Here is a 14431-nt window from a genome sequence, read left to right on the forward strand (position 1 = left end):
GAATAATAGTATATTAATTTATATTTCCAAAATAAACCAATGGTTTCCTCTAGTTGCATAGGTTGTACTACTGCTCAAGTTTTCAGCTTTAGAAATTCGAGTTATTAACAGTGTATATTCAAATGCTGAGTCACATAAAGACTATATGTTGACTATCTTGACCATAAAATCCATTCTTGCTAAGGATGGATTGGGATCTTTTGGATTTGGTACAAAATTAAATTCTTTTGAAAAAGTGCTGTCCTTGTAACCCAAGAAGAAATGAGACAAAAAATCAAACATTTTTTCCTATACACTCTTATGAGGATCAGTCACTTTGGACAATATTGAGTGATATATAATACTTCAAGAGGAAAAATATTAAATTTTTTTTGGCTCACATAGTTTGTTAGATTTCAGATGTTATTCTTAGAGCAGGTATATTTAGATATTTCAGAAAGATTCTAATTCAGATTTTAGGGCAGACAGATTTTCATTGGGACTTTAATACAGTTGAACTTGTACTCTCATTTCTTTGACAGGAACAGTAGTCAAGGATTTGAACATTTATTGATTACTTAGTTTTCTATGGTCTAATGAATGAATTAATTAAATTAATTAGTTTAATTAATAAACACATTTAACTAATTAAAAGTACTACTAACATATTCCAGCTTTCTAGTGAGATTACTTTGTTTGCCAAATATGTGTCAAGACCTATTTTATCCAAATCATCTTGAACTCAGCAGACAGAAATATGGTCTTGAAAATCTGTCTTTAATTTTCTTTTGTTAATAAAGCATATTTAGTGTAGGTTAGTTCTGTCTGTGTTTGCCTCTTTTTATTTCCTCTTTGTTAATACAAACCCATTTATCAGTCCTCACGCTTGATTAGCTAAGGTATCACCCAGTATTCTCATTTATTTCCTCTATTCCTCTTGATGACTGCAAGCCTTGCAGATATCAAAATAATTTGTTGATGACTCCATCTATACTTTTCACTAGTAATTGACAAATCTAGTAGGCAACTTACTTGTGGAGAATTGATTTATATTTGAAGCTTGTATAATAGTTTCAGCTATGATTAATTTAAAAGGAATTCGCCTATGAGCATATGGGATATTTCTGATACCTATTTATCATCATTTGCTTCAAATAAGAGGTGGAGCTAATCTTGGAAAGAGCTCTGCATGTTTGTTTGAAGGAAGCCGAGCACCACCCCAGTCGAAAATGCTGACTCATCTCTGTCTTATTTCTGTTTAATTTAAACTCAGCACAAAGCAGCAAGAGAGCTAGATTTTATCTTCAGAGAAGCAAATTAAAATTATTGCTTGAACAAGCCTTTGTGAACCACAGGGTTTAGTGAGGGAGGAAAAATGTTTTAAAAGGCATAGATTGGAGTAAATTTTCACAGAACACAGTTGTTGGGATATGTGTAGTGACTCGAGGGGCACTCTGGGGTTTTTTTTTGTCAAAAAGCAGCAAAGATGAAAAATTGTCAGTAACTTATTTGAGGTATTGACGTGGCAGTGGGATGAGGAAGCAGGGTGATTTACACCTTGAAATCTGAGAGCCCTTCTTCAGTTTCAGAGATCTTTTGGCTTTTAAGATATTGGGTTGTTAGCACACGCCTGCACCTCTACATAGTTCAAGTGGCGTCAATGGACTTGGCATCAATTTCTGCCCTTGTAGCCTTGGTAAATTTTCTTGGTGATTTTTTTTCTGGGTCAAGAACAAACTGTCACTTCTGAATGCTTGTTGCTTTGAAAGCAGTAAGACTTTTCATCAGCAACAAAATCCAGATTTTGCTCAAATGAATAAGCGATGTTTTCTAGCAATAAATTTGTTCTGTAGTTCTCATTGGCTTTTTCCCCTCATGCTATTGACATTTAATTAACATAGCACAGATTATCTCTCAGTAAATATGTTTATAAAGCATGTTTATACAAGCTAAACTGTCTTCCTGGGATGTTTCACTGAGTGGTAAAATTAATGGTTTTTATTTGTTCAGGTGGTTCTTTGGCCCCATCAAACGAGCAGATGCCGAGAGACAACTGTTGTATCCTGGAAACCAGGAAGGAACCTTCTTAATCCGAGAAAGTGAAAGTCTAAAAGGCGAATACTCACTCTCAGGTATATTCTAGTTTTTCATCTGAAGCAATCTTTTCATCTGAATCAATCTGAAGAAATTTTAAAAATTTCTCAGGTGATCTGAGCTTTTTCATCTTTGAGAACAATAAACTGTGAACATAAAAATGAAATTAAGTTCATAATAATGATTTTTTTTCCCCCAGGAGAAAAAGAAAAACTTAGAAAAAGTAATTTGAATTTATAATTTAGAGACTTTGTTTATCAATATAATCAGAACAAAAATTAACTTTTTTATGCTTAATACTTCCAGTGTTCTAGCTCTCTTAAAATAGTATTTTCATGACCAAAGCATAAAAAATTACATTACAGTTGTAAACTGCTGCTCTGATTAGTACACAAAACAAAAATAAAAATAAAAGCATGTTGACAGATATCTTCAATTTAAGAAAAGGAGATTTCGGTTAGTGCTTACTCTTAGGTTTATATTTATTTGTTTTCTGGGATAAAATCATAGGAAGATCTTCAAAGTTATACTTTAGAGTCAGTGATGTTTCATTGAAAATTTCACTTTAAACATCAGTAAAAAATTAGATTGATAATGATGATGCATTTTGAAATTTAGGTCCTTTATTTGAATCTGAATGATTACCAAATTAGGACACTTATTCATTAATTATTTTACTCACTTGAATCTAAGTAAATGATGTTTTTTCATGCTGTAGATATTTGCCATTTTAGGTAGTAAATGTGATTTTTCATAGGTTGTTTTCTGTGTACACTTCCCATCAAACTTGTCATACAACTGTGAGCTAGGAGTATAGTGCTGTCCTTGAGACAACAGAGCTGTATACCCAAGCTTCCTCGTGTGTTCTACTTATACCAGAGCCAGGAAAGGATTTGATTGTGAATAAACCATGAGTAGTCATGTGCAGAATTATGTCAATAAAATGAGAGACACCTTGTTCATAATGAAATTCTTTCATATTGACTCCTCTTCTGCTTGGATGATTATGTGTCATCCACCTTCTGAACATTACATAGAAACACAGCTGAATGAAATATTGACACATTCTTAGTTTCACTTTCCTAATTATAAGTAAAGTGCGCCTTCAATGTCTTGTGGTAATGTGAGGAATGCTTTTTATTGCCATGACAAAGAAATGTGGAGTGAAATACAGGGAAGTTTATTGAAATAAATGTGATATTTACAGTACTGAGACAGTTTACTCCACAGTTTTCAGTTTGCCCTCAAGGAAGCTGGTCCTTGCCATGAAGTGCTTGAAAGAAAACTACCTTTAGCAAGAAGTCAGACTGCTCCTGACTTGTGGTAGAACTGACCCCTTTATGTGTGCACACTTTCATCCAAGGACTGAATTACAGCCACAGACCTTTCAAAATGCTTTCTCTCCATGTGCCATCTTATCGCTGTGCTACATGGTTTCAGCTTCCTTCAAGCGTTCTTCATTAATTAATTGATTTCATCCAATAACTGGGCTAGACTAGTAACAGGGTGATGTTAAGCAGGGAAAGAAACACAAGCCTGTGTTATCTTCTTAATGATGGCACTTGAATACATGGCAGATTACTAAAAATCAATGAAAGATCTTTTTCTTGTGCTCCTGGGGGTGGGAATGCAAATTCTTTTTAGTTATTCTCCAATATTCTCCTTCTAGGAAAGATTTAAAATGTTAATTATTTATCCAACATCCTAACCACTTCTGTAACAGGAAAGTAGATGTATCTTAGGTAAACTATGAGTTACTCCAGAGAAAAATCCAAGAGAGTGAAAATAAATATTAGGCCAGCATTTGTAGTAGTATTAGACCACCCTTTGATGCTGTTTAGTTTTTTCATTAAAAATTTTGGATAGTAAATTTATTCTGATCTAGTATATTTGATTAAATTAGGAAATTATGTCATGTGGTAGCCTTTTTTTTTTTTGCATTTTTCTATAATCTTATTTGGGAAGAGAAGATTTGATGATGACTGATAAGAGCAAGATATGAAACCAAAAGTGTGGATTTCTTTCATGCTGGTTTGTTTGATTAAGGAAGGTAAATGTGGCACTGAAGAAAATAATATACACAAGGCTCCAGCTGCAGGAGCCAGCTCTCCTTCATGCACAAACATGGGCTGTCCTCTGAAAATGTATGCATGAATATATGTATCATCTCAGATTTATTAAACATTTGTGCCCTTTTAGGCAAAGAAAGAGGATAAAGCAATCTGTAGACATTATTGGTGGCATCATTTCTCACCGCTGCTGTATCTTTTAGCAGCTTCCCAGATTGAACATAATTTATCCTTAACATGCTACTTCAACCCAAAGAGCTAAATATTATTTGCTGCTTACTGAATCGGCTTAGCTGAATGGCATCTGTTTGTATTATGAAAGCTCTTTTGCTTCCAACCTAATAGTGTACATCATGGTCTAGATGTTTTATGTCCATAATCTCCTTACTTATTGTCTACTTCTTGGAAAGCTAGTGCATTCTAAAGCAAACAATGAAATAGTTTGTATTGTGGGAAGCATTAGTAGGAGAGGAGGTTGTTCAGTTCACCAGGTGCTACGGAGAAGAGACTTGTCCTGCAATCTTTCCTGTTTGTGCCATCGTAGGAATTATGCGACACTAAAGCTGAAGCTGAAGGGTGATTTCTATCTCCATGATAGCTGATACACTAACAGGGGAGAAGTCACAACCCAATATTTTGGAATTAGTCCCTAATTTCTGCTTCTAAGTTTTTCAGTCTAGAAACATTAGATTTCAAAAGTCCCATCTTCTCGAGGTCTGATTGGTTTTGCTCTAGCTTTTATTGCTGTTTTGGTTTCATTGGAGAGTAGATGATAATGGCTTGAAAAGTGAAAGCCTGGCTTTCAGAATTAAGGTCTTTAAGAAAATATTTTAATTCTCTCTCCAGAATGCCACTTTGGTAAAAAAGAAGCTGAAAAGGAATAGAAATTTTACCCAAGAACCCATAAACTGATTTTATGATTTTCATGTTTGATTTCATACTCATATGGGCAATAAGATATATAAGAGATTTAATGTTAATTAAGGAGACAAATGATCTCCTTAGTAAGAAAAAAAAGTTTAAAAAATAGTGAATCTTTCATGAAAATTACATTTTTTACTTCTAACTTGCTTTGTTGGGAAAACTCTCAATTTGTAAGGTTTGAATAATGAATAATTATTTCAATTAAAACAAAAGATTCATGTTCAGAAAGGTTTTTATCATCTATGAACAGTGAAATGGAAAGCTCATCAAGCCAGATAGGCCACTGACATGTGTTACTATAAATTTAGAGTGTTTGACATTTTAAAAATAGGTTTTCCCATTTTAAAAATGCACATGTTGTCGACAGATTTTTATGTTGATGACTCCAGCATCTGGTGTGAAATGCATTAAATTTTAAACATGTTGGTGCCATCTTAGATGTTGCCTCTTTTTAATTAAAAGCCATAATTTAGATGTGCTCAGTTTAATTGAGTATCATTGCCAGTGATAGCAGGAGGTTCTGTACTTAGCCCATCACTGAATAATGGTATCGAAAAGACTTATTGCATTAAATAACAATGTAAATGGTTTATGTTTTCTTCAGCTATTTTTTCCCATGCTTCTAAAAGAATATTGTGTGCTTTTTCTCTTGGGTTCCAGCATAGGAGAAACAGGCAGTTGTTTAAGGCAGCAGACTCATAAAACTGGCAAGACCATGGCCAGATTAAGAAGATGATTTTGGATCTGTCTCTGCACCCGTTCTGTGCTGGTGAGAGTGATCTCATGAGTCAGCCTCCTCCCACATCCACTCCGGGCATGGAGGCAGAGCAGGGGTGCTGCTGGTGGCAGTGCTGCATGCCGAGTGCTGGGGGAGGACTGTTCACAGGAGCTGTGTTGGGACACATCGTTTTTGGCAGTAATGGAACATTAGTGTCTCCATGATTCATTTGGTGAAGGTGTTGACTCTGCTGATGCCACCATAAATTTTTGTGCCCTGGGGAAGGAGTAGTAAATTATTTTATTCACATTCTTCAGGTGGCAAAATCTGCTTCTCTTTAACTCAGTCATGTGAAGATGGATGGCTGGGAGAGGATAATCCTTCTGTTAGACTGAACCTATGTGGAAATCTAGTGGAGAGCTGTAATTCTTTTGGAAAGGGCAAGCTGAGGAGAAAACCCCTGCAGTCTTCAAAGCCAGCTACTGTCAAGCTGTGTGAAACTGAAGTTACAATCCTGTCCTGGTTAGTAGTCTGGCATGGATGTAGAGGTGCCTGGAAGGATTATGGGTAGTCCTTTCCTGAGTGACATGTGCTCTGTACAATTTTGGCAGAGGAGCCACACTGTGCTGCAGAACTCCAGGTGTGTGCCGTAGGGCTTGTACAGCCAAACTCTGTCTGAAAATACAAGTAAACAATGCCTTGTCAAATACTGCACTAATCTCAGCTATCTGTTATGAGATGAGATGGTATCAGTGCAGAAATTTTCTGCAGCTTCTCCACACACATCACCACCTGACCTGGATGTTGTCAATCATAAGGGTTTGTAAAAGGCTCATTTAAGAAATTGGACCACTTCCTTCAAACCAGCTCTTGCATTATTACTTCATAAGTAATAGTTATACTACTGCTAATAAATAAATCAGGTAGTCAAACTACTATTACTTGTGATATACAGCTGAGACTGGATTAACACAGTCATCCTGTTGGCATTTTGTTCAATGCATCATAAAAACTAATTAATTTGTCTCGATTAATTTTCCTTTGAACTTTGGAAAAGTCATTACTTCTTCAGTCTGTTACTGAATTATTCCCTCTTTCATTTTGCTTCAGCTCATTTCCAAATGATGCATCACAAAAACATTCATAAATTTTATAGTTAAAAAGAAGTAATTATGATTGTTAATTCAAAAATAAATATAACTTGAAAAGTGTGATATAATATGGATTTTGTTTACAAATATTCTCATTCCTGTCTTCACATAGAATTGTAAGTTCCCAGGTTCCTAAAAATACTACCTGAGGTGGAGTATTTTGAAAAGCTCCTGCCTGCTCTCTGGTGGTCTTGGATGACAATCGCACAGTACAGTGCAAAAATATTTGATCATCCACGATAGTACTTAAGGAAGGAGAGATTTCCTCTTTGATTTCATCACTTAGGCGGTGAGAGAAGTTATTCTTCCTATCAGCATCGCTAATTTCATGCAACCAATTCTACATTTTTTCTACATACAATATGTAACCATATATTCTTCTGTTATAACCAAAGCTATTGCCAAGATGCATGCAGTGGTACAGTATAAAGAATCAGTCTTCTAGGTTTGTTGTGGAACATTGTGAATGTTAGAGCTAACAGCTGGGGGCTTCTCTGGAGCTAAATCAGTTACCCTTCTGTATGTAATATAAACCCTGTACTGCCCATTGAACATGGAGAGCGATGTGTAAATAATGGAATGTCTTGTAAATTATACCCACACTAAATATGTTTTCAGCTCTTCTGAACTGCCCTCTCTGATGATTCTGAGTCTACTATTGCTTCTAATGATAGTCCTTTGAAAAGATCTCTAAACTAGTAGTCTCCCAGCCTTTTTTTTCCTTTTTTTTTTTTTTTTGTGTGTTGTGTGTGTGATTTATATATATTTTTTGTCTCTCTCTCTGGTCTTGTGCTGGTCCATGTCTAGCCCCAGCATGCAGTGGCCCGGTCTTTTTTCTGACACATCTAAAGAGTGCTCCAATGGTCAGAGGGAGGGGCACTTTGTCTGTCATGATATGCAGAAAAGTAACCTACAGGAGATGAGGAATAGTCTTACTGATTAAAACACAACAGAATAGAATAAAAAAACTTTCCACTAAAAATGAATTCATCAACTATTTGAAACAGAGCATTATTTACCTTATTTTTACATATTCCAAACATGCACAAAATTTAACAAAAAAAAACCTTGGAAGATGTGAGTGCTTTTCAGAGAACCATGGCTATGGAGAGTATATCTGTTTCCTCTAAAATGCCTGCCAACCCAGCAGCTTTAGTTAATACTAAAATAAGGGACGATAAAAGAAATATTAAAAACTGGCTAAATTATTGCTGTCAATTAGATCCTTTTGGCTGGTTTTGGTGTCTTCAAAGATGGGAAACACAAGCTGGCTCACAGAAGATTTATTTATGTACTTCTACATCAGTTCTTACAGTGGAGAATCTCCAAATCTGAATAGCTGAAGACCATAGGCAAGCTGCATTTAGCTATCTGAATAATGGGCTTTGGTTTGAAAGAGGCTTTTTATAGTTGCCATATTTGGAACTAAGATAATTTATTTTAAGGTCCTCATAAATATATTTAGAAACATTGTGATGGTTTGGATATAAATTATACTGTACCACCTCAATAATTCCTGAGCATTTAATATATTTAAATCTTTTTAGTTTTTGACGGTACATCTGTGAAGCACTACAGGATCAAAAAGACGGATGGAAGCTTTTTCCTGAGCAAAAGGAAAACTTTCAAAACTCTGAATCAGTTGGTTGACTATTATAGCAAGGACAGTGATGGCCTCTGCGTGTTGCTCAGACAGCCGTGCCTAAAGGTAAGGAGTGGATGCTACACTGTGCAAAGTATTTTTTTGTGAGCTAACTCATCAGATATCTGTCAGAAAGTGTTGATCCTATATCTGCTTCTACCATTTCAGAATGTTAATGATCTGCTTGTTTTCAGGAAGTTCTGGGTAGTGTTACAGTTTCATTCTTGAGGTTGACAAATTAATAATAAAGTACCACACCAAAAAAATCACCAAGTGTCTGGGGGGGGGGGGGAAATATGCCAAATCATTATTTATGAATACCTTTTTATAAATACATATGAAGATGAAAAACTTCATAACTCTAGCTGTCTGTAAGTAATTATTGAGACAAAACCACAAGGTACTGGCAAACAATATGTCACTGTTCGAAAAGCTTGCTAGAGGGATGACTTCTAATTTTTGCTTTTAATGTCAGGATATTTTCTTTAGGATATTTCTTATTTCTAACAAAGAGCACCCAGTATGAGGGTTGTATTTATGATCTCAGCTCACTTCATCGCATGTGTATACTCTAAGGAAACATTATTTATATCTGTTCCAGCTTTACATGTCATAGTTAACAATGATTTGTATATGTTGTTAAAAAATATTACAGTCTCAATTATCATATTATTTATTTTCTTTTATCAGATACAAACGCCTGCTACTTTTGATTTGTCTTACAAAACTGTCGATCACTGGGAGATAGACCGACAATCTCTGAAACTGGTGAAAAAATTAGGATCTGGCCAGTTTGGTGAAGTATGGGAAGGACTGTGGAATAATACCATCCCTGTGGCAATCAAAACATTAAAACCAGGTACTTGGATTATTCTTAAATGTTAATAATATGAAATATTAGCAAGAGTGCTCCTTTACTTTTTAAATGCTACAGCAAAGACAGCCTGTATCTGTATATACACTCATTCTTAAAATCATTACACCTAGACATGAAGATTAGTAAAGATCTAGGTCCAGATAGTCTTTGGTATTTTGAATTAGAATTTTATACAGTTTTCTGTTTCTAGATGAGCTGAATTAATTCAACATCTGTGTCACATAAAAAGGCAGCCACAACAAGGGTTGTACCTATTTTTTACAGTATTGTTTGTATGGAAATGAGTTACTCTAGATTGAATAATCTGTAGGTGAAGTAATTGATTTACTAGCAGTTTGTCATCTGTAGGATTTTTCTAGTGATTAGGTGCTATATTACAGTGATTTCTTTGGTAATATTGAATACTTACTGTGCTAAATTTGTACTTGAGGAGTGATTTAATCCTAGTATTGCTTGAATAAAATTTTTCAAAGTTTTTGATACACAAAATTTATGCCCACTATTTGCACGTAATATAAGATTGTGACTAATACAGCTTTTAGCATTTTTCTTAATTATGTTTCATTAACTTCAAGTAATTTGTGCATTTTCAAATGACAACACAAAATATCTACCAGCAGATGGCAAGAACCACATAGATAAGAAAGGTAGCCTGGATAATATACATGTTATTTTAAAAAGAGATAACAACATGAGCTGTAGTTAATTGAAAAAGCTTGTGTTGACCACTAATGAACCTGATTCAGGAAGCAGAACAGATTCAGACCTTTGATTCAGAATAACATCAATATGTTTGAGCACTGCTTGAATGGTCTACTGAACAGGGAGGAATTTGTGCATACGTTTTAAGGTTCTCTTCTATCAGGATACCTTTTGTGTTTTGGGACATGCAAACTGAAAGAAAATAAGCACCTTTTCTTGTTTTCTCTGCTTAACTGAAAATATAAAACCTGCTCCTACTAAAGACCTTCTATAATTCATATGAGAGACGATACTTTTTTTCAGTGAACAGGTGCATCTCCCTAGTGACTCAGCAAACAGAAACCAGCTTGAAATCTCTTTTTCACTGGAATAAGCAGATGACTCACTGCAAATTTGTTATCACATATAGACTAGCACAGCATAATGGAAGAAACTCCTTCAATTGTGATTCTTTTTGTAGTATCATAGCTGCCCTAGGAAAAAGGGCTTGATTAATCAATACTTTTTCTCTCTGTTTTTTCCACTCTAGTCTGAGTCTTGCCATGGTTAACAGCAGTGATTTCATGGTGGGTTGTATTGAGTTAGGGCAGACAGAAGCCCCACCTGGATGCAGTGCTTGGATAGCAGTTTGTGACCTAACACAGTGATAAGGAAATCATGTGTTGCACACAATCTTGCTCATAATGAACACTTGATTCCCAAAGCTGTCTTGATAAATTATGTAGTTAATGTTGAATTTCTTATCACTATACTTTGTGAACTATCTCATTCTACAAAAATAGTTCAAACAGTCACAAATGTAAGCATTTAACCTTGTAGTTTTACTTCTCCAGGGAATTATCCTCTTCTGTACAGTATTTTTCACTGTATAGTGGAAGGCATTTGGAGTAACTTACAGTAATCAGGACATTGGTTTTCCATAGCTTGTTCTCGTTGTTACTCATGAGGAATAACGCTTCATTGATTAAAGACAAACCACAATACCCTCACCCTAATCTGAGTAATGAATGTTTACCTTGGTACTAATAAAATTTCAGCAAAGGGTAGGGTTGGTAATTTCATTCACCATAAAATAAAGTTGATAAATGAATGGAAAACATAATAGTTAATGGTAATCAAGAAACAGGCATTGTGTTGATGACTGAAGCTTCCAATAGTCACATAAGCAATGTTTCAGGCTTCAAGTGTAAGACACTGTAAAATGAGCCTCTCCTGTTGCTTGGCTCAAAGATATAAATCACTTGTCTTTACACTGGGACAGGAGGGGGCATATTTTAAACTACAGACTTTTCACTAAGCTGTTTTACATTATAGACTCTCTGGACAAGCAAGTCATCAGAAAAACAGAGGAGTGTCTTAAACTCAAAGTGATCTGGCAAATGTGAGGGGCTGAGATGGAAAGGGTTCTGCTAAAAAGGCTTTACCACCAGAGAAATTGTGAAATGGAACAATGCTCTTATTACCAAGCAGGAGCAGGTTGATCAAGGGTAATCACATAGTGAGCAATGGAGAAGAGCATAATGCAATCAGAATGTCATGGATTTATAGGCCTGAAGGACAGAAAGGATTTCTGTTAGTTTTTCTGTTGAGCATTGTTTTGCAGTGTACTTCTGTTCTAGACCATATATAATTGGAATACTTTGTTGTTATATGCCATTACACATCATCCCTCTGCTGAGATTAGCATTTATGTTTAATCAAAACACAGCTTGTTCTTGACTACACAATAATGAGAAGTCCTCTAGTCCTAAAATGAAGGCACTGTAAGAATGTGTGCCTAATCTCACATTTGAATTTGCCTGATGTCTTCTCTTTAACACTTGCTATGCCTTCTTGTAATAAAATAAATGCCTATTTGAATGTATTAATTTTTCTTTCCATTCTGGAGGCAAACACAGCATGGGTAAAACCGATTTTCAGTTGTCTTTAGAAGGGCTAAATGCAATTTCTTGTTATATAGTATCTTTCTCATTTCTCAAACAATTTTTTTCTGGGTTTAAACTAATCTCTAGCTATGGCTACTAAAGGGCTTAAAACCAATAATGCCAAAGGCATCCTGGCCTGTATCAGCAACAGTGTGGCCACAGGGCCCAGGGCAGTGATTGTCCCTCTGTGCTCGGTGCTGGTGAGGCCACGCCTCGAATCCCCTGTCCAGTTCTGGACATCTCAGTAGAAAATTAACGTGGAGGTGCTGGAGTGTGTCCAGAGAAGGGCAAGGGATCTGGAGAAGGGTCTGAAGGGTAAATCCTATGAGGAGTGCCTGAGGGAATGTGGGTTGTTTAGTCTGGAAAAGGGAGGCTCAGGGAAGATCTTATCACTCTCTACAACTGCCAGAGAGGATGTTGTAGTGAGGTGAGGATTGGTGTTTTCTCCAGGTAACAAGCAATAGGAGATGAGGAAACAACCCCAAATTGTGCCAGGGGAGGCTTAGACTGGATATCATGAATCCTTTTTTCATGCAAAGGGTTGTCAAGCTGGAACAGGCTGCCTGGGGAACTGATGGAATTGTCATGCCTGGAAGGGCTCAGAAGACATATGGATGTGGTGCTTGGGGTCAAGGTTTAGTGGGGAACATGGCAGTGCTGAGTGAATGGTTGGACTCAATGATCTCATAGATCTTTTCCAGCCTTAATGAGTCTATGATTCTATGAGCCTATGACCTTCTAACATATAGGAAAAGTTAATTTCCCAGAATCCTGGTGAGATGGCAGTAATGAGTTTTCCCCAAAGTCCCTTTTCCCTTGATGCAAATGTGTGATTCCTGACTTGTGAGCGATTAAGGTACTCAAAGTCCACTTCCATTCCAATTTGGAGCATATTAGCAACATTTTCCCTCTTTTTTCAGTATCTGGCATCTCAGATATATCAAGGTTTTTAATAATTAGCAGGAAAAATATGCACTCACATATCAGATAAAACATATTCTAGAGTAAAAATGAAGATTACAATGAGAAAATAGCATGCTATTAAAGCACATTTCTTCATATTGATTGTAAAGTCTGGATTCCAGGAATCCAAAAATCCTAAAACAGCTTCCTTCCTCCTGCCTTCCTCATGGGTTTAACTTCACTCCTGAACACTCTACCTCCTCCTTCACTGTGGTGCAACTTGACAAGGAATGAGGGTTGTGGTTAATGCATCACAAGTTGGCTCTGATGCTCCTTCTGCCTCAGAGGAAGGGCTCCTCACATTCTCCCCTCTGCTCCAGCAAGTTGTCCCTCTCACAGGAGAGTCCTCCTCAGTCTTCCCCGCTTTGTGTTCTACCTCTGGGCTGCAGCTCTTCACAAACTGCCCCAATGGGGGTCTCTTCCATGGGATGCAGTCCTCCAGGGGCAGACTGCTCCAGAACTGGTGGAATATTCCCCATTCACAAACTTCATTAACATAAAAAAAAAGAATCCTCCACACCAAAAACAAAACACCATAATCACAAAACCAAAGTCAACAATTTGCACACAGTCCACCTATTGTCCCTCCAGCACAATTACAACAACTGAAATTCCCTGAGATTATTCCACTCTTTGTTCTCAAATATCATTATCAATATCTTGCTCATTACCTCTCCTTATTCCTTTTACAATCTGTTGATCAGTATGACTATAAATAAAAAGCAGTAGTAATGTGATGTTTTCATTCAGATAATTCTCTTATTTGTCCCCTGGATTGCTTGTCTCTGCTTTGGAGGCATCTTTGACATTTTACCAGCCACAACCATAGCCATGAATGTGTGAATGAAAGAAAAAAACATAAGAATATCTTGCCCTAAGGAGCATCTCTGACTTTTGAGCTGTTTGACCCACTGTTTTCAAAGAGGTGCAGGGATCAGTAGATAGGAAAACAATCTAGAAACCAACAGTTGCTATTTCTGGTTTTGGCTCTGCTCAGCACTGTCTTGATGCAGGTCCCTGAACATGTCATTTCACATTTCTGTTTTTATTTCCTCACTGAGACACTGTTTTGTTTTTTCTTTTCCTGTTTAAGTGGAAATCATTGCAGCAGGGATTTGCACTTTGTCCTATGTTGAGTGTGATGGATTTTCTAGAACCTATTGTCTGGGCTAGCTTGCTTCTCCAGCTGTCAGCATGTGAAGCAGACATCTATCATCACCAATTAATTGTATCTGATAAAGTTCCTTATGCCTGTTGAAGCTGATGGATACATTTGTCATTATCACATTGTAAAGTATCCCCCGAGCTTCTCTCTGCATGGAAACTGTCCAAGCAAGATTTTTTTTTCAGGAGGCTTTCCCAAAATAGTGTCTGGGTTGGTACTGTC

At 36.4% G+C, this 14431-nt stretch overlaps 1 protein-coding gene across 1 annotated transcript in view; it reads left to right on the forward strand.

Moving 5' to 3' along the window:
* Positions 1-14431, forward strand: part of FRK (fyn related Src family tyrosine kinase) — a 48384-nt gene that overhangs the window by 19805 nt on the left and 14148 nt on the right. Inside the window, exons 2-4 of the mRNA XM_015623405.2 lie at positions 1990-2111; positions 8483-8643; positions 9268-9436. Of these exons, the coding sequence (XP_015478891.1) occupies positions 1990-2111; positions 8483-8643; positions 9268-9436 (452 nt within the window). The remainder of the gene's footprint in view (positions 1-1989; positions 2112-8482; positions 8644-9267; positions 9437-14431) is intronic.

This window comes from Parus major, chromosome 3 (assembly GCF_001522545.3).
Source record: "Parus major isolate Abel chromosome 3, Parus_major1.1, whole genome shotgun sequence".
NCBI classification, from domain to species: domain Eukaryota; kingdom Metazoa; phylum Chordata; class Aves; order Passeriformes; family Paridae; genus Parus; species Parus major.